The sequence below is a fragment of the Chaetodon trifascialis genome, chromosome 21 (assembly GCF_039877785.1).
Source record: "Chaetodon trifascialis isolate fChaTrf1 chromosome 21, fChaTrf1.hap1, whole genome shotgun sequence".
Lineage (NCBI taxonomy): Eukaryota > Metazoa > Chordata > Actinopteri > Chaetodontiformes > Chaetodontidae > Chaetodon > Chaetodon trifascialis.
In genome coordinates this window covers 20,274,850-20,301,218 of record NC_092076.1, presented here as the reverse complement: position 1 = coordinate 20,301,218, position 26,369 = coordinate 20,274,850, and the positions used below count along the sequence as shown (strand labels likewise).

General features: G+C 37.5%; 2 protein-coding genes across 2 annotated transcripts in view; one reads left to right on the top strand and one right to left on the bottom strand.

Moving 5' to 3' along the window:
• Positions 1-26,369, top strand: part of adgra1a (adhesion G protein-coupled receptor A1a) — a 339,338-nt gene that overhangs the window by 22,909 nt on the left and 290,060 nt on the right. The window lies entirely within an intron of this gene.
• On the bottom strand, positions 9,631-25,951 carry LOC139350091 (zinc finger protein 518A). Its single transcript, XM_070991189.1, has 3 exons — positions 25,569-25,951; positions 22,925-23,003; positions 9,631-13,942 (listed from the first exon to the last, which is right to left on the bottom strand). The coding sequence occupies exon 3, from the start codon at positions 13,920-13,922 to the stop codon at positions 9,762-9,764; it is 4,161 nt and encodes a 1,386-aa protein (XP_070847290.1). The 5' UTR covers positions 13,923-13,942; positions 22,925-23,003; positions 25,569-25,951; the 3' UTR covers positions 9,631-9,761.

Genomic DNA, 26,369 nt, shown 5'->3' with positions numbered 1-26,369 from the left:
CTGCTGCTCTGAGCCCTCTCAGACACACTTGGCTCATGGCTTTCCGTGGCTTATTTGGAAAGTGAGGGTGCATATTTTGAATTTAACTCAACTAAACTCATCCTTACATTTGATTCTACTTTGTGGCCATATTAAGGCCTTCATACTGGAACTCATGTTACTTAAACGAGGGATGAGTCATATCACTCTGTTATATATTGTAGGTTAAACACAGATGTTCACTTATATGTCAACATATCCCAGTTTGATGTAGGCGTAGGTGTTATCATCAAAGGACACTAACCCTCTGCCTGACATCGATGACTGTACATGTGACGTGTTGTTGTGTCTCAGTGTTGTGACAGCTTTAAGCATCTTCTCAGTCCAGGGGCAGGGATCACCTGTTGAAGTGACACTGGGGGACGCTGTCCAAACATGAAACCATTTTATTGTGACATTTTTGATTTCTCACTTCTATTGTGGATTTTCTCAACAGTGTGAAGGAACAAAGTGACACCTTGTAAGACGAAGGGAGTACCAATAGGAGCACTGTGTTGTCTGCACTAGAAATAAAGATTTATTGTGACACACCACGAGTCATTGCTGTCTTTCTTCACAGGGCTGTGATGACCATCAAGGATCCATTTTTTGTTTGTTTGTTTGTTTGTTTGTTTGTTTTTTCAAGGAATTTGGGAGTTTCAATTTAAGCTACATTCCACAATTTTAAATACATAGTGGGTATTTTATGGATACTGTTTTATTTTTGTTAATATTTGTACACTTAGTTTATTGATTTAGGAATATGTTTTTAGTTCCTAAATGGTTTGGTAATTCTTTGGAGACAACAGACTCGGTTTATAGTAAATTTGAATGTAAAGCCCCACAAGGGTTAGTATTGGGTCCTAAACTTCTCATTTAATCTATCGTAGAAGAAAAATTAAACTTCAGGTGCAATTCTGTGGCTGGTTCAGGTGAGTTTTCTTCTCTGTGCAGTGGTGAAAGACGTTTACAACAAGGCTGCAGAGTTACAGGAAACGACAGGTTTGGGCTGAGCTCAGCAGGAAGGGTTTCTGGGAGACCCTCACAAGTCTGAGTAGATTTACACAAGTTCAATACACAATTATTTCAAAGTAAAAGGCAAAGTGATTGCTCGCCAGACTCTCTCTCATTTTGGAACACTTGCCCGCTTGTACTGCCATTTCTGCACCACTTCCATAGCGTACTCTTGAACATGTGCTGGTTCTGGTCTGGTACCTGATTCCTGCCCTTTTATAAAGTCCTTTTCTGTTATTGACTGGCAGAAAGCAGGGTCTCGGCAGAGAAATACTACTCAACCGCCATCAGAGGGTCATAGGCGCTGACTGAGAGGGATTACTTAAGTGTGAGTCTATATGTTGGTTTTCAGGAAAACCCTGCACAGTGTACCTTTAAAGGGCCTTAAAACTTAATTTCTCAGTAGGTATAGGATGAGTTAATATGGAATATGTCAAAAGCTTATAAGATGAACATGTCCAAATTTGCAAAGCCAAGTGCATGTTGAATTATGAGGCACTTCAAAACCTCAGTTTGTTTACTGTGTGGAGGTCTGGGCAAACATGCAACCAATAGTAAATCAATTATGTACACTACAAAAACAACAATGGATGGATTTAATGGAACATTGCAACACGCTTTTTTATCAAGTTACATGTAACAAAAAAAGAAAAAATGGAAAGACGAATTAAATGCTGTCAGTTACATACTGTATGTGCTGAGCCAAAAATAAATAAATAAATAAAATAAAATAAAATAAAATAAAATAAAATAAAATAAAATAAAATAAAATAAAATAAAGATTACAGAAGAAATATTTAACACTCAGTAGCTCGCACTAATAATGTATTTGCGTATTTCAGTTTCTTGAGTCCAACTGAGCAATTCTTTTGGGAGTGATTCAATTTTGTTCAACTATTATTCAATTCCAGAAAATGAAATCAAATAATTGAATGATATGAATTAATGAGTAATGTTTGGGATTAGTCTGTGGCCATTGATTGATGTGTGTACACGTACACAGGAGGAGGAATGAAACATCAACACAACAAAGCTGGCGTGTTGGATAGCAGGAAAGTCCTTCTGTTGAGACCCTGATGGATAATGATAATGTTTGTCCTTTGAATGTTCTTGTTAGTTTCTGTTTCTGTTAATCTTAAACAAGTAAAATCAATGCTAAGCTGTTGGTGGCTGTGTTTTCTTTGACAGTAACATACAGGTGATGTGAACCTAAACCATCAAATACAACTGCAGACTTCAGAGCTGTGAATCCATGAGCATGTTCTGCACAACAGCCAGAGTATTCACATTGACTCAGTGGCAGTCATACTTATCCGGTGACACATGTGACTAAACCTTTAGAAGAGACTTTATGTTTCACATTGACAATCCATGGGCTGTTCTCACTGTAATTCTATCAATGTGACTGAGAGAGAAATCAGTTGAGATAAAAAGACTTCAGTCAGCTCCTGTTTGTGTCTCTGCATCTCTGACAATGATGCTTCATGTAGAGGTCTCCTCCATCCATTCCATCCCCCACACAGTGCTCTCCTCCACAGCCACGGGCCACTGGCCTGAACCACTTCAGCAGCGGAGAAGTCATAAAAATTATGCAGACATCCCTGATGTGAACATGACCTATTTTGAAGCCCTACAGAAGCCTGCAGACCTGGCTGTCTTCCTGCTGCATTGGCCCATTGCCTGCATCTGCCTACATGACATGCTATATACACATAGTTAAAGATTCAAGCTCTTTTAATTGAATTTCACATTACGCTATTCATGCCTAATTATTGCAAATTTTCTGCACGTGTCCATTCTTTCTGCTGCACTGCCTTTCCTCTGGACATGTCTCTCCACATTGGACTCTTTTCCTTCTTATACACAACAGATTTCTGCTTATTCTTCAGTTAACACAACAATTTTAGATTACAATAGGCATATTGCAACATCTTATATTTTTTTAAATTTTGATTTCATTTGATGTTTGCTTAATTGATTGCCAGTGGATGATGCAGGATAACGTAAATGTGAAATCCCCAGAGGGAGCGTTTCCACCACACTCAGTCAACATTACTCACACAACCACCAGGTGCCATACACATCACTGCTGCACAACAGTTAGTATTCTGTACTTTATTACATTCTTTATTGATCACTGTAATGAAATACTGACTTGAGCATGATTATACTCAAACACTTTAGTGCTGAAGTCATTTATTGATTGGTCAATCAACCAATGGGTAACTTAGTGATGATTTATTGATATTCCAAGTATTCAAAGGCAATTTTTAGTCAACTGTAATTATCATCACTTACTGTATATGATACTTGCCCTTAATACACTTTGTACTTTCTATTCATATATGGTGTATACACAATGTATTGCGTCAAGGTTACTTATCTATACTGTGCAAAGGCTATAACCCAAACACTGCATCTTCAATAAACATAGGCTGTGCCCTAGTTTCATCCTACATACTAATTCTATATAGCATGTATGACATACTGATCAACATGGTATACTGTTTGAGCTGTTAGTATATCAAAAAAATCAACAGCGTTTTCGCTGGAAATGATTGACATAATAATGACATGTGATATTAGATGTCAACCAGACCGTGACTTTGGGGAGCTGCTGCCAGTTAAATTTCACACACACATCACCGTGTTTTTCTATGGACTTAATACTTTTTTGTCTTGTTTTCTAAGATTTTTTTTCAGCTTTTTCACCACCAACCACTATATTCATCTATCATCCATCCATCCATCCATCCATCCATCCATCCATCGTGTGTCCACCTGTGAACAGCTCTTCAATTTTCTGTGCACATTGCATTAAGGGAGAATAGTGTACATCACCATATGTATTTATACTGCATACTATCTTCTTTGAGTAGATTTTATTTTGTTACTTTTACAGTGTCAACAGACTATGTCCTAAAAAACCTACATAGAATTAGTATGTAGTATGGATTTGGGACATGGAGTTAGACATAATTGATGGACGTGTCGGAATTCACTTAGTTTTGAAACAGTTCTGGGGGAAAAGTTTCAAGCTAAATCATGGTCAAAAATTCTATATTGATATGAATGTGCCTGAGATGGGTGCTGCTTTCAGCTGACATACTTAGTAATTCAAAGGGCAGTTTTTTCTGTTACTGAAATGATCACATAAACTTAAGGATTTGTCATTATCATTGGTTTTCTAATCACCAACTTGCAGAGTATGAATGAATGGCATCTGTGTGCTCCCTGAATAAGAGTGTTAGAAAAGTCCTCTGTAAATAGGAATATCCATTCACTTGCCAGTTTATTAGGTTCACTAATATCTACAAATCTAATATCTAATATCAGGCTAATATCAACAAATCTAATACAACGTCCCTGCAATAAATCCTCTGTAGTCCCTTATACTGCGTTCTCCAGAGATGTGTTTCTTCTTTAGTCTACCTTCAGTGATACAGATGTTTCAATTAAAAGCTGAACATTAGAACGTCATGAAGGAAAGACATATTGCAGGACTGTTGTATTTGACTGAACATGATAAAGTGGGTGTATATGATTTTTTTTTCACTTTTTTAAGAAATGCAATAAACAAGACTATATACACACTAACACATAATAATAGCACATAACATAATCTGTATGATCTGAAAAATCATCCTTAAACATTTGCATGTTCATGTTTCTTGTTTGTTTGTGTGTTTGTTCTGTTCTCATTGAGTTGTATGTCTTTTTCCTACACAAGTACATTGAGTGCAATGTAATGCAAACAGGAGTCTAATTCCTTTTATGTGCTCACACACTTGGCCAATAAAGACAATTCTGACTCCAGTCCAACTTACTCATTACTCCAAGAAAGCCAGTTGTAGGGCCTGACATCAGAATTATCTACAATATGCCAATAATGCATTTAATTTATGATTAGGCCTTCATAAAACTGAAACTCTTAAAAAGTTGATTCTTCAACTGAGTCAAATTCATGTAGTAAAAAACTGGAACATTTTGTCTTGTGCTGCCCTCATGTGGATCTTTGCAGGATCATCAGCATAAGACAAAAAATTAAAATAAAACTTGTTTTCATAATGTACATTTATTAGAGGCGAGTGCACCACTACACTGAACAAAATAATACAGTACACACTGTCAACCTGCCAAAGGACATTTGAGGCACTTAGCATGACAAAAGATTCATTAAAGATTTGAACAGCCTGTTGGACAGGAACACTTTACTGTACAAGATGAGTTCAGCATTTAAGTGTTGAAACCTACAATCTATTTTGTGGTAGGGCATCATCATCCTAACAACTGAAGGGGCGACACACAGGGCTGGACTGTAGAAGTTGTCTATGCATAAACTGAAATGGATTACAAGAATTGTTCACTTTTAATTTGAGGTTCATTGTGACAAAATATGCTGATCTAGGAGTGTATCCCCCTTTAATAAGTGGTTTGTAATAATCACACTGCAGAACTCATGTGTACTGTTAGAAACTCCATCAACAAACTTCTTTTTGAAATTTCAAGATAAAACCAAATAGTTCTTTGGGTTGAGAGCAGCAAAGAGGAAGCAGGAAAGAGGAAACAACAGGGCTGTTTTTCATACTGTGCATTTGCATCATGTAAATAAAATCATGTAATCAGAAGAAACAAACATAAACCCATCTGAAACAAACTGAAATACGACCTGGAGTTCATTTGGTGTTTGCTGAGGTTGAGTTATAAAATCAAAGAGAAAGTGGGCCGAAAAGGTGCTCAACATAATTATTATCATTAAATTATGGCGTAAAATATGTATTCAGTTGTCTGAAACTTATGATTTGACTAATAATTTCCCGATTTCCAATATAATGCAGACATAAGTTACTTTTCAGTTTATAAAAACATCAAAAGACTTGATATCTCTTAACATAACGATCGCAATGACAAAAGTAAAACTATTAAGAACTTTAAATCACTTTATATCCAGTTACTGGAGTGTAAGCAGTATTATAAATTGGAGCCCTTAATTTGATGAAATTTGTTCAAAAAAGAAAAGAGAAATACTAACCACATGCATATTTCTGGGATAGGAGACCCTTTAAACAAAGTTGTAATACTATTGTCATGTTAGACATTTTACATAACCATCAAGTTGTGATTCCCCCCCCCCCACCCCCCATAAAACAGAAATGGAACAGAAATTTAAAAAGACATCAGTTGCACTTTTAACTTGAACTGTAAAGAAAGGCAGATTTCATTCCATCTAAAGGGAAAAAATATGACCATGGAAGTTAGCTTTCTGCAGCTGGCTAGGCCGGTTTGATTAAAGATTAAATATCTTAAAGTTTTGGGGAACAAACTTGATTGCTTTCTGTCATATCAATCTAATGTACGGAAGTGGAACTTTTTCCTGTTTTCAGTCTCATGGTAAGCTGGGCTAATCATGTACTCTAGCTGTGTACTTTGAAATAAGTCAACAATTTGGGAAACATGCTTCATGTTCTTTCTGAAAATGACATGAGAAAATCAATATCAAGCTAATGTGCCTAATGTAAAGGGCTGGAGTCAAGTCACAGTTAGTCTAGCTTAGCATACAGACTGGAAACAGGGAAACCTCTAGCCTCACTTAGTCAATATATACTGTATATAAAAAAAGACAAAGTAGCAAAGACATGTTGATACGACAGTTTGCGGTTTTCAAGGGTGCTGTGTAATGGAACCATTTCTAGACAAACAACAGTCCTGTAGCTTTCATGAGTACTGTTTTTAGGTCAAGCTAACAGAACTGTACTAAAATCTGTGTTCATAAAGTGTATCTGACAACCTGCACTGTGGCCAAAGACACTGCAATGAAGTACAGGGCAAATAAACTGTTGGCCAAGAAATAGTTCCAAGTCCCCTAAAACCACAAACTTTAATTTTTACATCTCTGTGCAGATGAAATGAACCAGATATAATATGCTAATGACTGGGCTTTAGATGTGTTCGCAGTTGTATTTTTGAACTTTGGACAGAGCCAGGCTAGCTGTTTCCCCCTACTCACAGTCTTTATGCTAAGCTAGATTAAACACAGCCTGACTCCAGCTCTGTATTCAACACTGAGTGAGTTTAAGCTTAATTCCCAAAATGTTTTTTCTTTGAAATAATTCTTTCAAAGCAGCTTGTGAAAATAGCCCATGAACCAAATGAAAGTTGAAAGTCATGATACATTTCTAGGAGTTTTACAGGAAATTATTTCAGTGAAATACCCTAATTTAGTATAAAATGCCCTGCTGCTGATTGAAGTGGTGGACTGAAATGAACATTTAGCAAATGCTGGTGAAAAGTGGACCCTGTTTAGGTCAGAACTTCAGTAATTGAGGCTGGCTGTTTAGAACTATAATGGACCAAAAAAAAAAAGAAAGAAAGAAAGAAAAAAGAAAAGAAAAAAACATTTAAAAATATTAGCATGGCTTGCATTGTTCATTTTTGCATATCAAATGGAACTGAACATTCATTCCAGGGTTCAACCATTGTGTAATACAATTGTCAAAACCCATTTAGAAAAAGTATGTCACATGTAACATTAAAACAGATGTATGTACAGTATACTGGACTCGATGACAGTGAGCAGATTCACAGTACAACATTGATGCAGTAAAAAGGTGACAGTTAATGCAGGGCCCGAACACATGGATTATGTTCAGGGCTCTTACTACACTTAAAGTGTCTACAGAGCATGAGAAAAGAAAACATCACAGTAACTATTAAACCACCTCTGAAAATTTTTCATAGTAACAAAAAACTTTATTGAACCAAATACAGTTTAAAAATGGTATGAAAATGACTTGTGTTTTTATCTGGGGTCTCTGGGTGTACTTAATAAATGCAGGTCAAAAAATGCTGTTTCACATTTTTATATACACTATAATCTAATCCTGTACAGTTTAAAACTTCTCCATTGCATTTTGTATTCCGACAAAAAGATTTGGAATTTGTAATCCAGCCAACCCCTCCCATCTTAACAACTATCTTTGTCCTTGCTCCATTCAGCACAAGCAGCAGTAACACAGTAACAAGTGGCAAACAATGTTTCCATTTCCCAAAGTCCCGTGATAATGGTCCAAGTGGCTAATGTTTTGATATTTAGTATAGTGTGGTGTAGTTAAACAGGGCTCAACATTATTACTGGTCTAGTTGCATTAGATTTGGACCAGTCAGGTATATTCATTTACATTTCCACAGCATGAATTCCATCAGAACAACAGTCATGTCATACTCATCACAACGATTTCAATCACTTCCTCTTTGCTGTTTTTTGAAATTGCAGTTAAATTCCTGTCAATAAAAATATATACTTCTTACAAAGATGTTTTATATTACAAGCCCTCCAATGGTTTAAACAGGCTTTTAATATGAAATATCTGCAGTAGTGTTTCGCTGATGGAAGACAGAAAATAATCTATTGATTAATTCTAATTTTTCAAACAAAAATGGCAAACTTTGTTTCATTCCAGATTCTAAATTGTGATGATTTACAGCCTCTTTGTACTATGTGATGATTAAGTAAATAGCTTTGGGTGTTGAACTTTAGAAAACACTTGATTAGTTGAGGATCAATATAGAAGTTAATCTGAAGATAAATCAATAGTGTTAATAATCTGGCTCCAGCCCTAGTTCAACTATTGTTGATATACCAATTGATACGATACCAATTATGAATTATCAAAAGAATGCAGCCATTTTCTTAACTCCTTCATCTTGAAGTTTTGGAAATGAATGCCACATTGTATTGTGACTTATTAAGTTATATTAAGTCTCTGTTGATGTCAACATTCTCCACCAAGACCTTTTTAATGCATTAACATTGTAACTCAACAAATTGCAATCTGAATGCAAATTAACAGACCCTTTAAGATTTGTAGGTAAAGTCAGAAATCAAACGTGGATTCAAATGATTCACAACGTGCACAAGCAACAAAAAAAGCTTGTTTCATCAAAACTGCATAGGGATCTGTATTTCTCAAGTACTTACAGAGAGCCATGACTACATCCCAGTTTAACGAATACAGAATTTCTCTTTTCGGCAAACCATCTATCTGCAACACTTGTTAGACTAATCTCATCTCTAGTCTTGACAAATGCATGCTACAGGTTGACAAAATCCAGACAAGGAAACTGTAAACTAATCCTGACAAGAGAATAGTGTAAAATTATGTCCCATTCAATTAAAACATCATACAAAAAGGAATAATTTGGACCAGAATGTTTTTAGTCATCACAATCACAAAACAACTGAATTTGTCTACAAGCTTTAGAGTTAAGCTATACAAATATACCTGTCCTCATGTGCAGGATAATAAAATATACAAAAGTCCCTTAAACTAGTCCTATGCTTTTTTGAAATTTATGAGCAAAAATGACAAACCAGATTAATATGAAATCACCTGAGTAATTTAAACCAACTCTGCATACAACCATTGCTGATATTGTCCACTTGCTTTAAGGTAGTCCTCTTAAAACAACTCCTAATTACAGTGTACCATTTTCACAGTTCAATTTGACCTGTGCGTGCATGATGTAAATCATACTTGCAGTACATAATTTACCAGAATATGCACCTATGAAAAGATAAACTATGATTCACTTAAGAATATGTATTTACAAGAACAGAAATTGAGCAAACATATAGTGGAAGGTTATTAAAAAATATACAACTTCAACCATTTGTTCCACCTCAAAAGGACAGAATATCAACCCACACACTTAAAGGTGACGTAAAACTTTCAGAACAGTTTATTCCAGTCTCTAGTCGCCTCCATGAGGTGCCTCTGGCCATGGCCAATCCAATCTTCTTGGCTGTTGAAGAGCCGACCACAAAACCAGCAGTCAAACACCAAAGGTTCTTGTCTACAACCTGATGAAGTTTCCACCACTTCGTACTTTTTTTTGCTTTTTTTTCTTAACTTCAGTTTCAGGAGGAATCGCTCTCGGACAGAACTCCGAACTGGCCGAGGTCTTGGATCATCACGATGAGATGATGCACCTTTGGTCAAGGAATTCTTCCCTAGAGCACTAAGCTCAGAGAGTGCTTGAACTGTTTTCTGTGACAGAGAGACCTTAGTAACAGCACCTTTATACCTGCTAACTACCTTCATGATATTGGCCACTTCAGGAATGTCAGCATCTGGATGATTGAGCACCACGACAGGTTGGTATCTACGAGGGCATTTGACCTGCTGTAGAGAACTGAAAGGGGCAAGTCTCAATGTCCTTTCAACTTCTTTGGCTACAGGCTTCCATAACACAGTAGTCTCTCTCTCAGTCAGTACTTTATTTGTGAGTCTTCTAGCTTTATGCACCGTTGCGGGAAGCTCGTCAAATAATGGTTTCCTGCGCCTTTTCCTTTGGCTTGGAGGTCGAACTGGCCTTGGGGCTAGGATAAGTTTCTCTCCTTCACACGGGGGTATCTTTACATTCATCTGAGTGGGTGAAATGCAAGACTCCTTGACATCTTTCTGTGCAGCATTTTGTATGGTGATCAATTTCTTTACTCCATTGGAGGTATTTGCATTAGTTTTATTTGATGACACCAGAAAACACTGGGTTTGAGGTCTTGTCGCCAAAAACAAAGGTTGACTGCTTGAGGTGGGAGGGCCACTTGTAAGAAGGCTACCAGTAGGAGTGACAATTTTAAATATGACCTTGTTTCCAGTACTTTCATTGGTTTGGCTACACTGAGTCACAGTCTTTGCATCTTGGTAGTTCAATACAAGTCCTGATTTGGGTGGAGAAATGTATCGGAGCAGGAATGCCTGTCGACCAGTTTGCAGAGTGCTGGGTTTGTCTGCAGAGCTCACGGGCATGGCTACAACTGGTCGTGTGTTCAGTGGGAGTTGTGTACTTGCCAGTCTGAGGCCAGGAGTACTGGGGTTTTGAACAAATGGAACAGACCTCTGCACTAAGTAGCAAGTTGGTTGTGTCTTTGCTGTTTTGTCTGTAGGTGTATTATGAGGTGTGCTTGAAAGGAGTACAGGACCCTTAAAACCTGGGCTGTTGATAAAGTAGTGATTTGAAGTGGTGCTAACACCTGGTTGAACAGCAGAGAGAAGTGTTGTCCCTTTTTCAGTAGCTCCTGCCTTTGGTGCTGGAACACCTATCTTCCTGCTGTTTTGAGTAAGGGTTACAGTAGGGTTACTTGGTATTGCTGGCTTCATGTAAGATACATTGATCTGAGGATTTGCAGAATTGGTTATCAATTTGAAACCTGGAGTGGCCTTCACCTGCACTGGCATGGCAAATCTATTCTCTGTAGTCCTCAGGAGTACTTGCTGCTTACCCTCTGGTAACTGAAGAATTCGTAGAGTCGTTTTTGTTTGTTTCAAGGAATCACTGCTTGCACTAGAACATCCAACTCTTTCCTTAGTCAGTTGTTGGGTAATGATTGCATCTGAATGTTCCTCAACAAAACTACCCAACAAGGTTGAACTACTTTTTGTTTCGGACTGTTTTTTGGATACAGGAATGCTCTCCTCCTCAATTTTGATAATATTAAAGTCTTGGAGCACTGAATCAGGATTTTCATCCTCAGTGGGAGGATCGTCAGCTATGCACTCATCAACTTCAATATCACTAGCTGACTTCATGCTCTCCTGATTCTTTTCTTGAGTTAACTCCTCTCCATTGCCACTTTCTGTGGATGATTCTGGATATTCTGCCAATGTCATGCTAAACTGTGATGATTCGCAAATACTTTCTCTGTCTTCTGAATGTTCATACATATCATCAGAGTTCTGGGTAGTGTTAAGTGAGGTGCTGAATATTTCCTTGGAATAATTGTGAAAAGTAAATACTTCTTGGTTAGGTGAATTTTGTGTGCAGTTTTCAGAGCCCATGGAATTTTCTCTGCGGCCACCAGAAGTAGGTAGGGATGACTCTGATGGAGGTACTGGATTTGTCAAAAGCATTTCAAAATTTCGCTGGCCATTTTTACGCTTAATCTCAGTACTAACCTTATCACAATTGTCCTTTTCTGGTGTATTCTGAGAAAATTGGTCACCATTTTCTATAGTGTTAAAGGAAGAGTTCTGTTTGTGTTTGTCAATGAGATTTTCTACTATTGTATCAGCTTCTGATAATTCATCAGCAGCCCCACAGTTTTCAACACTGTTTTTGGAGATTTGTTTGGAAAGCAATATGTCCTGAGCAAATTTTGAAGGTGAATATAAACCAGTGACCTCACCAGCACAATCTGTTGTAGTATTATAGATTTTAGAACTGCTGTGGCTGGTTGCATCAGAGTTAAATGCTGCGAAGACTGAGTTGCTACCAAACTTGCCTCTCTCTGGAGAGGATGTTTGACTTGGGACAATAGCAAACTCATTTGCCATGGGATTTAACTTATCTGCAGGAGTCACAGGCCTACTTAGTACAGCATTAGTTTCTTCCTCAACATCATCTCTGTCTGGGCTGGAATCAAGGTTGCAGATGGAGGTTTCTTCCTCCTCGATCTTTACTTTCACTGCCATGATGTCGTCTTGATCCATCTGTATGCAAGATGCACTTCTTGGTGAAACAGCAAAGCAATGCGATGTTGAGGTGTTGCTATGAGAGTATTCCCCATTCTCCGTAGGAACTTTACTTTTATCCAACACAGGATTTGGTGACGAGGAGTCCATATCTTCAACTGAGGAATGGTTCTGAGTGGATGAGTCTTGCTTTGTTGTTGGTATTACTTTGAGAACTAAATGCTTTTTGCCATCAACCATCTTGAATCCCATCACTTTGGTTGTACAGTTGGGGGGGAGTGAGATTTTGTTCTTTATCATCAGAACAGTCAGTCCATTTGGATTGGTGTGACCAGCAGCATCAGAACTTGCAGAGTTGTCACACTCCTGTAACATTACTGACTGCTCTGTGTTATGACAGCTTGTGCTCCAATTTTTGTTGTCTTTTCTTGCTACAGTCCCATCCACAAAGAGGTGAGTCTCCTCTAAGGATATCTCTGGTTTATTTAGCCTGCCGTTTTGGTTTGGTAAACTCCCAGAAAGGCAGTTCACTTTCGATATCCTCTGAGCCTCATGTGATTCACCACTCCTTTTTAGGCAAAGTTTTAAATTTGCAGATGAATTTGCTGGAGTGCCGTTGTCTTCTATACTCTTCCATACATTCCTTCTCTCAGCCTCCTCTTTGTGAACAGCTACCACATGTTTTTTGAGGTACTCACTTCTTGCTGCACCGTATCCACAGATCTGACAAGTAAAGGGGAATGTACCCGAGTGAGCTTTCATATGCTTATGATGATCCTCTTCATTCAAACTGATATGTCTACATTTTGAACACTTCCAAGGGCTCTCATTATGATGATGGATGTGCTGGACAAATGTACCTGCGTCCACAGTTGTAAATTCACACCAGTCACAATTAAACTGTCCATTTAGACTGTGACACATGATGTAGTGTCTGGTAAGCAAAAGCAGAGAGTACTGAACATCATCGTTGCAGAGCTCACATGTAACCAGAGTATTCCTGTGCTCAATCCGATGGCGTTGAAGTGCAGGGAACTCATTCGTGACAAAACCACACAGGTCGCAGGGGTATGTAGGAAGGGTTCCTTTATGAGCCGCTTGAAAATGTTTGAGGAGATCATTCGGACTATATGTGGAATTGTCTTTACAAACTGAGCATTCAAAACTCAGAATCTTTCCAGAAAAGACAGCTCCCTGCTGAGTTTTACAATGGGCTTTATTGAGAGAGAGTTTATCTTTCTTGGTGCAACTCCCATGTTCCTTAATGGAAGATTCTTCTGCATTATTAAAGAGTGACCCATCTGTCACTTCTCTGAAATGCTTATACACAAAGTCTTTCACCTTCTCTTTTTCATCTTCTCTTACCGATATGTGGCAGTTTTTGGCAGAATCATGAGGTATTGTGAAGTCTTCTTCCATAGTTGTAAACCTGCAGATGTCTGAAAGAGAAGAAATCAAATGTGTTATTATTAATACAGCAGAAGGATCTCAGTTATACCAAATGCATTTCACATTGCTGTAGAGCAGTATAATGTATGTACAGGGCCTTTGGTGATCAGGTTTATCATGATTTCATGCCCACTCATACAGCACAATCACAATAATCTTGAAATTAAGATTATATCTGCTAAAATCACAAGTTAAGTTAATACACCTTTATAAAGTAAAACATTAAAATTCAAATAAAAACCATTTCAGTAAAGTAAATTGCTCATGGTGTGAAATACATCAGAATCTGATTGGCTTAAAAGTTTACTTAACATTGTCCTGGGGGAAAACTGTATACCGTACCATCCAAAAAACAGTATACAGTTGTATGAAAAAGTTTGGGCACCTCTCTGAGGCTGCATAATAATTTACTCTGCCTTCACAGAAAATGATCACAGTGGCATGTCATTCATTTTCTAATAAAAGCTTAGTACTGAGGTCCAGACAAAGATTTTTAGTGTAGCAATATTAAGTTGTATGAAATTAAATCAGATGCTAAAAATAGGCTGTGCAAAAATTTGGGCACCCTTGTCATTTTGTTGATCTGAATACCTGTAACTACTTAACACTGATTAATTGGAATACAAAATTGGTTTGATGAGCTCATTCATAGACAGGTGCATCCAATCATGAGAAAAGGTATTTAAGGTTGCCAGCTTCAAGTTGTTCTTCTCTTTGACTCTCCTCTAAAGAGTGCTGCCATGGGGGCCTCAAAACAACTCTCAAATGACCCAAAAACAACAATTATTGAACATTATTGTTTAGGGGAATGCTACAAAAAAAAGCTATCTCAGAGATTTCTGCTGTCAGTTTCCACTGTGAGGAACATGGTGAGGAAATGGAAGGCTACAGGCACAGTTCCGGTTAAGGCCAGAAGTGGCAGGCCAAGAAAAATATCAGAGAGGCAAAGGTGAAGGATGGTGAGAATGGTCAAAAAAATCCACAGACCACCTCCAAAGATCATCTTGCAGCAGATGGTGTCACTGTGCATCCTTCAACAATTCAGCGCACTTTGCACAAGGAAAAGTTGTTTGGGAGAGTGATGCGGAAGAAGCCTTTTCTGAGCATACACCACAAACAGAGTCGCTTGAGGTACGCAAAAGCACATTTGGACAAGCCAGCTTCATTTCGGAATAAGGTGCTGTGGACTGATTAAACAAAGATTGAGATATTTGGGCGTAACAAGCTGCGTTATGGATGGTGGCAAAAGAACACAGCATTCCAAGAAAAACACTTGCTACCCACAGTAAAATTTGGTGATGGTTCCATCATGCTGTGGGGCTGTGTGGCCATTGCCGGTACTGGGAATCTTGTTAAAGTTGAGGGTCACATGGATTCCACTCAATATCAGTCAATTCTTGAGAATAATGTTCAAGAATCTGTCACAAAGTTGAAGTTATGCCAGGGCTGGATATTTCAACAAGACAACAACCCAAAACACTGCTCAAAATCTACTCTGGCATTCATGCAGAGGAACAAGTACAATGTTCTGGAATGGCCATCCCAGTCACCAGACTTGAACATCATTGAAAATCTGTGGGATTCGATTCAGTTCAATTCAGTTCAATTCAATTCAATTCAATTCAATTCAATTCAATTCAATTCAATTCAATTCAATTCAATATTCCTTCATTCGTCCCTCGAGGGGAAATTACAAATTTCACAGCAGCATCAATAAGTGAATAGAATATTCAAAAAGACAACAAGTGCATGCAATTAACACAGTATATACAAAGGGGTGTAATAGAAAGAGAAAGAGAAACAATATCATCCTAAGAAAATGTACCAAAAATATTGCACAGGTTATTGCCCAGGTGCACAGATTGTCTCACATGTTCATGATGGGATGATTTGAAGCGGGCTGTCCATGCTCAGAAACCATCAATCCTAACTGAACTGGAGATGTTTTGTAAGGAAAAATGGTCCAAAATACCTTCATCCAGAATCCAGACACTCATTAGAGGCTATAGGAAGCGTCCAGTGGCTGTTATTTTTGCAAAAGGAGGCTCTACTAAATGTTGATGTCACTTTTCTCTTGGGGTGCTCAAATTTATGCATTTGTCTAATTTTGTTTTGATGCATATTTCACATTTCATGTTAATCCAATAAACCTGATTTCACTACTGAAATATTACTGGGTGAAAATAATGGAAATTGTCAGGGGTGCCTTAACTTTTTCATACGACCGTATATAAGCCAGAAGGTAATCAGCACATTTTCATGCTTCACCAGCTAATAAGCTTTGATTTGTAGATCTTAGAAGTAGCTCAGAAGAAAGAAAAGCCCAGTCTCCCACAACAAGAAATTTCTCAAGCGCTGCCAGTGGCATACGTAAGGATGATTACACACTAACGTGCATTCTGTGGATAAAACCATTTAGTTACTTGAATAAGGGGCCAAACCACAATATGTTCAAACAGTGGGCATAACTGTTAAAAGTTTACTGTTATTTAATGTTATTTCTTAGTGTACTGTGAACACCGACCTGTCAAACTTTATTCATAAAAAATATTTCAATCTCCAATCTTCCTGTTTCCGTTTCTCTCTTGTATCCATTCTGAATTTGATTTATAAAAATTTGTTTGAACTTATTTAGTGATCTGCAGGTTTTCATTTCTTCACTGCAGCTGTTCCACAGATTAACTCCTTTGACTGATATACAGTGCATTTTTGTGTTGGTACGTACAGGTTGTTTTTTAAAAATGCATATTCCCCTGAGATTATGTTCGTTTTCTCTTATTTGAAACAACTTTTGGATGCCCTGTGGTAACTGATTCTGATTTACTTTGTACATGATCTCAATTGTTTTGAGGTGGACCAAATCCTTGAATTTTAGTTTTAGTATTGCCTTCAGTTTGATGAAGAGTGGGTTTGATGGTTCTCTGTAGGTGCTTTTATTTACAATTTGTGTTCCCCCACACTTCCACACAGTAGGTGATGTATGGGAGAATGAATGAACAGTACAAGGTGTATAGTGATGACTGGTTTAGAAGATATTTGACTTTATGTAGTATTGCAATTGACTTTGCTATTTTTGCTGTAATGTGCTGTATATATGGCTTCCAGGATAATTTGCTGTCAATTTCGACTCAAAGAAATTTTATTTCATTCACTTTATTTCTATGTTATTTATCATGAGTTTTGAGTTATTTGCCCTATTTCCAAATATTGTAAATTTAGTTTTGCTTAGATTTAGTATGAGTTTGAGTCAAACCAACTCTTCAGTTTCTTTAGTTCATCTGCCACTCCAAAAGTTGTTCCAAATTATCCCCACAGCAAAGCAAGTCAGTGTCGTCTGCATATAAAATGATTTGTAGTGTTTTTGAAACCTCACATATATTGTTAATGTAGAGAATGAACAACAATGGTCCCAGCACCGAACCCTGAGGTACCCCACAATTAACTTCCTTTAGTTGTGATTTACTGTTATTGATTTGCACATAGGGCTGCGCGGTGGCGCAGCAGGTAGTGCGCGTGCCTCACAGCAAGAAGGTTGCCGGTTCGATCCCCGGGTCAGGCGGGGCCTTTCTGTGTGAAGTTTGCATGTCCTTCCCGTGCATGCGTGGGTTCTCTCCGGGTACTCCGGCTTCCTCCCACAGACCAAAAACATGATCATTAGGTTAATTGATGACTCTAAATTGTCCGTAGGTGTGAATGTGAGTGTGAATGTTTATTTGTCCTTACATGTGGCCCTGCAATCGGCTGGTGACCGGTTCAGGGTGTACCCCGCCTCTCGCCCATTGTAGCTGGGATAGGCCCCCCCCAACCCCGAAAGGGATAGGCGGTATAGATAATGGATGGATTCGCACATGCTGATTTCTATTGCTTAAGTAGCTGGATATCCAGGAAAGTGCTAGACCTCTGATTCCATATCTCTGTAGCTTTGTTAGTAATAGGTCGTGGTCAACTGTGTCAAAAGCTTTTTTTAGATCTAAAAATACTCCTAATGCATACTGTTTGTTTTCTATTGCAGATGTTATGTTTTCTACAAATTCCATGAGAGCAAGTGATGTTCTTTTGGTTCTGAAACCATATTGCTGTTCACACAGTACGTTATGCTTTGTGATAAAATCATCTAGCCTTGTATAGAATAATTTTTCCAGTATTTAGAGAATTGTGGCAGTAGGGAAACAGGTCTGTAGTTTGAGAGTATGTGTCTATTTCCAGATATGAATATGGGTATGACTTAAGCTGTTTTCATTTTTCTTGGAAAAACACCCATTTTTAGCAACTGATCACAAATAAGAGGTTTCATCACACACTCAACGACATATCAAAATCATTGCAGTCTGTTGACTTCTTGCTCTTGAGCTTGTTTACAATGTTGATAATTTCTTTTTCGTTGGTTCCCTTTAGAAACATAGATTCACTTAAATTCAAAGTTTTACTTTCCACTTCATTTATATTTCCGGTGTTTGCAATCTCTACAGCTAGACCAGGACTGACACCAACAAAGAACTCATTTAACTCATTTACAATTTCGGTTGTGTCATTACTAGTTATGTTGTTTTTGGTTATGAAGTAATTTGGGTATCCATTAATACAGGTGTTTATATAAGTTATATAAGTTAAAAATAGGCCTTCAAGTGTGACTCTGTATTTACAAAGAGTCAGTGAAAGGGTTTTCCATAGTTTTATGTTATAATATTATCATTATTATTTTGATAATTATTATATTCAGTTCAACAACTTGAGCAAAGGACAGTAGTGGTGTTTGACCTGTGATACTCATTTCATTATTCTAGGCAGAAGACTTTGAAATGCTTCCAAATTAATATTGATTGTTTGTTTGTTTGTTTGTTTGTTTGTTTGTTTGTTTGTTTGTTTGTAATCAAAAAGCTGTGCTGCACTTTTCTTTTTTGTCCTGTCCAGACTGTGGCTTTTGTCAAGACCAGTTAGCTTAACTGCCAGTTATGTTTCATGTTGCATCTAAGAGGACTAAGGGTACAAGTGAAGGGTTTGGCCACCACCAACTCCTCAGCAAGCTAACGTGCATTACTATGTCCTGCTATTGTGTGGAAAACAATTTTTTGTATGCAGAATACAATCAGAATGAGGCTCTAATTTCTTAATGAGTCTGCTGTAATATTCACAAATGTCAGTGATCATGGGTGTCACAAAATGAACCACAACTGAAATCTTAAGTATTACAAACATTTGGCCATTTGAACAACATTAATTTGCCCTATGTGCAAAAACAGTTTGCTCACAGGGTCTGCTTAGCTAACAGATTGTCTTCTATGTACATACAAACTTCCAAATTAGGACTGTGTGGGGGTAAATGGCTTCCTGTTCACTCTAGGCTGCATACCAGTGTTGTCAGTTTAGACGGAAGTGACACATTGCTTGGGAAGTATACTGCCTGGTCACTGAATGCTCAGTCAGACAGGTTAGAAGAAACAAATTCCACCAATCAGAATACTCTGAGTCTCTCCTCCATGCCTGCATGCAAATTAACTTCTGACACTCTTGCTCTCAAGCTCTTCAATATACTGTATATCTTTAAGTGAAAAGTTAAGAGACAGCCTATGCATTTGCCTGATTAAAACCTCTCTTTTTCATGAAAGAATTCTGCAGATCGTGCATCAAGCTTGCTATGGCATTACAATGACAGCTTATTACGGTGTCTCTGATCTTCACCTCTGATCGCTTTCACCTCTTTTGAACCAATAGCTTGGTTAGGAACTTGTTCACCTGCTGCTGAGAGTATAGTTTGTGTCTGTGATGAATGAGATAAGCTAAAATGTAAGCAAAAAAGTAAATAAAGAAAATCCTGACTGTGAAGAACCACATTTAAAATAAAGAAGTAACAGGTGAGAGCTACGTCGCTGAGCATCCTCATCAAAAGAATTACTCAGAGCAAAAGAAACACCAACATGGCTGACACTGTCCTACAGAGCCCAGCATGTGGCTCATTTGCTCCATGACCTGATAACTTCTACTGTTTATTTTGCACTACAATACACAACAGCACACAACAGTGTCCAATGTAGCATCAAAACTGTATGTGAAGAAGCATCCTGGTGACAAGGACAAATAGAATGTATGTCATAACCTTATGCTCCTACACACCCACAGTCCACACACAGGTGTTTTCACTTTATTTGATTAGACCTCTGCTCAGGACTGTGTAGGCATGTACAAGCCAGCCACTTTATTAGTTTCACCTATACAATCTAAAGCAATCCAGTATGATACCTCTGCTTTATATTTAATGTTTAAAATGATATATGGCTATAGGTTAAAGGCTCTCTGTAGCTGGCGTCTGTACTTGGCCAAACAAACAATGAGTGGACTGAGAATTTCTGTAGTTCTCTAAACACCAACAGTGATTCATCTCCTCTCTAGCATCACATTTTAGGATTTGTACTCTCCCATTTTAACTTACATATTACATTGATAATTTCACTTTATAAATGTTTTGAACCACTACACTGGTAATTCAGTTTATTTGGTCAACTTAACTAAAACTAATGCAGGCTTCATGAAGGCTATAATGTCCAGTTTTTGTTCAAATTGTTTTTGGAGGCCGCAGTTTGTGGTGCTGTTACACTGTGTTGCATTACAAACTCTCACCCAGGACTACACGTTTCAACAGCTTTCAATTACCCAATCCATAACTGCACTACAACTTGCAAGTATACTTGCATTTCATTTTGCAGTATTTCATACATGTCAACAGTGGGATTTGAAAATAAGGGAAATTTTCCAGCGCCCTGCCCTAGGCCATCCCACTGTCCTTACAACTGTCTACATATCCCTTACATTTAGAGAAGGGTACACATAGTGTATCATAAAATCTCCACTAGGCAAACACTTAATTTAAAATATGAGAGCAACAAAGTTTGGGTTGATTAGTTCCTACAAGTGACCCCAATTAGGTGGTGAAAATCAGATAATGGGTTGAAAGTCAAATGCTATGAACATCCCAGCATTATTTAAAGACACAAAAGAACACAAGTTCAGCACTTAGTTTAAATATGTATTACTTTAAGGATATATACACATCACTTACACACTATGCTTTAGTTGTGATTATGAGAGGCTTCTGGCAGTGAGACAATTGGTAGGAGAGGGTGATTATGAAAATGGATGGCAGAGACAGAATAAATGCAGTCATTGGTGAAGTATGTTTCTGCGCACTCATGCTTAATAGATTTGCCATTCTGGCTCACGCTGCCTTTCCCTTCATGTGATACACTAAATCTGTGTTGCATATTTTATAAAAACCATGACCTTATCTGACCTGCAGGCAAGCCTCCTTCCATTTGGTGAGATACTTGCACAAACTTTTAACCTTTTTGGCAGGTACTCCACACCTCTCACATGAATTCTCCTTGCTTTATTGGCAGCTGCTTTTTGAGTGAATTACTCTTTATCAATAAACTTTTCAGCTAATGTTCTACATACTGTCACCTGCTGTAGGGGAATGTAGCAAACGCTTCAAATAGCTGGTTTTGTGGTAAAATATTTAAACAGGAGGACAGCGGGACAGAAGGGTAAAATACTAGAGAATTCCAAGAGGGGTGATGGGTCAGCGGTATTTGTCCTATGTGACCTCAATGGGTTTAACTTGGCTACCACTGCACTGTATTACATGTACGTACGTACAGTAAATATTCTCCCACTCATTTTAAGCTATTGTTGAAATTTATTGTATAGTTATCTTTGTCTTTTTTGGTCTAAGCTGCTTTAACAGTACAAATTTTGTAGCTGTGACTAATAACTACTCTATCCATCTATAATCATAGTATAATATTCTGGTGTGTATTGTTTTAGCTGATAGTATCGTATTAATCTTACGTTGCACACATTGCTTGAGATGGTATTGCACATTAGTTTGAGTGCAACACTAGTTGTTGTTATTATATGTGTATTGCTATTGCCTAATTTCTTATGTTTTTTGAATTAATTGCTCTGTGTAGTTTCAATTTCAATTATTTAACTGCCCAATACGTATGCTCTCTATTTGTCTGCACTTCTTTTTGTCTTTGTGCTGTTGAATACAGGGAGGTGTTTCTGTTATTCAGTCTTCCCTCTAGTAACCAGATAAAGCCTCATCAACAAATAAACAAAGAGCGCACAATAGCCAGAGCAGCTAGTCACAGGACTCTGGTAAACTGTTGCAGCTTAGCATATAGCATAACCATATACATTAATGTTAAAAAAATGTTGTGACTCAGGATAATGTAGGTAGCAACTCTCATCTATGTTACTTTTTGACCTACTTGTGTACAATGTAAGTTTCACTAGACATTTTACCCATACAGCAAAAACAAAACGCAGAATTACTCTAAATGCAATGAAAGTTGCTAAGAGATAATATTGCATTGCCAAGCTATATCTAACAAACATGATATGTATCACTGCATATGTTAAAGGGTCAGTTTGTCCAAATTACTACACCAATACAATGGATGTGAATGGAATTTATTTTGTAGTGCTCACACTATTGAAAAGAAATTATGTTTAAAAAAAACATCTCTTTTCAGAGACAATGACTCTGTTACCTGGAATAATCTACAGATGAAACTGCCAAGAGTTTTCAAAGGGACTACCTGATATTCAAGAAATCTCTATGAAAAAAAAAAAAAGGTTTCAGTGCTGTGAGCACCAAATACTATATAACATTCACTTCCATTGTATTCAGGGTGTTGCCAAAAATCTAAAATTAATGCTTCAAAACCACCATGTTAGATACAATTAGTCTTAAGTGTGCCTCTAGTAGTCATATTAATAACAATAATCATATGATAATTGTCGACAAAGACATGGCACAAAACTGATGAAAAATAGTATCTACACCAGTGAAATAATTCCCAAAACACAAACCAACTGGACTAGTTCCTCTACTTATAAAACATATTCTTTTCCACACTGAAGTAAGTACTAAGTATAAATGGCGAAAATAACATTTAAGAAGCAGTCATTACCTGTATTCCTTAAGGAAAAACTCAAACATTAATGCATGTCGTGTCTGAAGAAGAAGAACTTGTAGTGTGGCCACGGTGCCTATAAGACAGAAGCATAGAATTCAATTTTCCAGTTTTTGAGCTGTAAAATTTAACTTTAAATACTCTTAACTATGTGTGTGATTTAAATATGGAAAATTATGTTTGAAATGTAATCGTGGATGAACAAATGAGTGAGAATAAAACCTTTGTTTCACAGCTTGTTTGGTGATATAGCCCCAAGTTATCAATATTGACATGACATCATTATTAGTTTTATGTTATTGTTCAATTTTGTGAGCATGAAAAACTATCAACAGGAGGCAGAAAACACTGGCTCATGCCAGATGAACTGCAGTTCAAGCCATGCAGAGACATATAGTCCACATATATATCACTAGCTGGATATCAAATACTGGCTTTTCACTGATAGCAAGATCAGCTGAAGCTCCTTAGCACCATTCATATTTACACGTGTATTTGCTTTACAAATTAGTAACATTACAGCATAAACAGGTAAACACCCTGTACAAGATCAATTTTATAAGTGAGAGGTGCTACACAGTTAGAATTACATGAAAAACGAACCAGTGCCTTTAGGGTCATATGCCTTATTATGGCAGAACTAATGCAATGTTAAATGTGGAGCTGAAATTATAAATTGACATAAATTAATCTGCAACCTATTACATAATGGAATACTCAATTTAGTCATTGTTTCCTACCAAACATTTCCATTTCTTCTTCTTAAATGCAAGGATTTGTTGCTTTTCTTTGTCACTTATGATAGTACATAAAGAAACGTTGGGTTTTGGACTGTTGGTTGGACAAAAGCAACAAAAAGTAATCTGAAGCTGTCACTTTTTGAAAACTGCTCCTCACAATTTCCCAGAACACAATTTTTTGACATTGTGTAGATTAAACAAATCATTGAGAAAAAACAGCAGATTAATCGATAATTAAAATAATCATTATGTCCAGCCCAAATTAAAAGGGAACTGCACTACTGTTGGATTCATGTGGACAACTAAAAAGAAATGAATAAATCAATTCATAAAAAAAAACTAAAAAGCAATGCAGCAGCTCCATATCCTTTCTATACAACACATTTCTTCTTCCCTGTCAAAAGTTGCCTACATTACATTTAATGCAACTGATCACCTACAGTTTAGTCAGATACTCAGCTGTGTTACACTAGTAGTGCCATTTGTCAGATTTACACAGCCCCCTCTGGAGACACTAAGGTTTATACAACTTTTTCCACATAGGTAGTAGAACTTCCCAACACCTGGAAGCACATTTTCATGTGGAAAACCAGTGGCGCTGCCTTTTAATACCTTTGGGTTTTGGACTGTTACTCAGACAAAACAAGCAGTGTGAAGATATTATGATGGTTTTGGGAAATTGGAACAGGCTTTTTTTTTTTTATATATATATTTTCTGACATTTCATAGAACAAATTATTAATCAAGAGTTACATGGAAATTAAAAAAAAAAGTGGATTTATTTAAGTGAACATATTTTGATATTTTTAACCCCACAGCATAGTCAGCATCATTTCCACTGCATCAACAGTGACAGATTAATGGAAGCAGCATCAAGATAACTGAGAATCAACACAAGGAAGTATTTTTCCCGATATTTCCTGTGTTGCATATGTACCTGGTGTAAAGGCAAATAGGTGTAATTAGATAAGGAAAATGAAACAGGCTTTGCCTTTTAAACACATAGCTTTAATTACAGGCACATTACACTTTTAAAGTATTTATGTAAGATCAGCAGGAGACCTTCATCAGCCTACAACTCCGTATGTCTCCGTCAGCTGTCAACCCTGTGGATCAGGAAGCCATGTTGGGGGAAATATGGCTACCATGGTTTTATGACTTATTTGCCCCAATTACTTCAATTGTACAAAACTTGATATCCGCTAACATTATGTTGACAAACACCTTGGCTTCCCTAAATCATTAACAAACTTGAAAACATGATATAGATTTCCCAAATACTATGCAAATCAAATTCAACTATATAAGAGATAAGCTTGCTTAGCTTTTATTATTACTCTTAAAGGTGCATATATGAAACTAATTGTGGACTAAACCTGAGCACTACGTTAGTGAACACCTGCACTGCAGACAGGTAGGCTACTCTAGGCCCATACCATCGAGATGGGACAGATTAAATGAAGCTTGGAGATGAGAGGAAAAGTTGCATCGTCTCATAACTGCAATTCCACTCAGCCTCAGTACCACAACACAGGGACAAGTACATGTTGCAAAAATGTCAATCTCTGCTTCAACCTTACAACGCGACATCTTAATTTAATGTATTTTTACTTTTTCGAGTGACTTGCTCCATAGTCGCTTAAGTTTAGGAAACGCGAGGGAACGCTACATTAGTGGGAGAATTACAGGCTGTAGACGGACAGCAACAAAGGACTCCTGACTATACTCTGTGATATTTTATTGGACTGTGGCATTTTTTATCTCAATACATGAACAATATATGAGCCACTTCGCGACAATGTTAGTGTCTGTGGAGTTTAATGACCAGTTATTTTACACCAAAATAAAGCCCCCACCCACGCGAAGATATACAAAGTTACACAAAATCAGTTATGTCTTACTATGAACTCGATGGAAGTTCGGGCGGCGTCCCATCCACGTCCGACATTATAAAAAGGAGGTTAAGGTAAAAAAAAACACACAGCAGAAACATTCGCCTTCCTTCTCTCCTCTCTGTGGAACCACAGCAACGGCGGCCATGACAGTCCATCCGGGTATTGCTGTGCTCTTAACGCTCATGTAGGAGCGGATGAATATGTATTACTTGACAAATACCAAACTAGTGCCATGAAGGACATTTTTACGTTGAAAAAACAGTTAAAACAACTTTCACTAAAGTAAAAATATATTATATTTTAAGACCTGTCAATAAGAACATGACAGTGTTTTCGCAGCATGAGCCCTACGTCATTCGTTGCCTGTGTGTGTGTGTGTGTGTGTGTGTGTGTGTGTGTGTGTGTGTGTGTGTGTGTGTGTGTGTACTAGGTGGAAGAAGAAGCAATGAGCAGCAATGGCGGATATACGCCATTTCCTCCTGAATGTGTTTGCTAATATGCCACTGTTGATCCCGAAACTGAATTATTTCTTGTTGAGCTCCAAATACTCCCACTCTAATTAATCTCTCTCTCTCTCTCTCTCTCTCTCTCTCTGACATATAGCCTACACACACACACACACACACACACACACACACACACACACACACACACACACACACACACACAAGTACATACTGACAGTAATGGAGGATGTGAAGCTCATACATCGTTACACACCCAACATTGTAGCATTGTGCACTGCTGATGTTTCACAGCAGGTATATTTTTAGCCTTCAGTGGGTAAATAGATTGAAAGGTGACAGT

Bases quoted from the DNA above. Each gene is read 5' to 3' on its own strand.
- LOC139350091 (XM_070991189.1), bottom strand. From the start codon at position 13,922: ATGGAAGAAGACTTCACAATACCTCATGATTCTGCCAAAAACTGCCAC.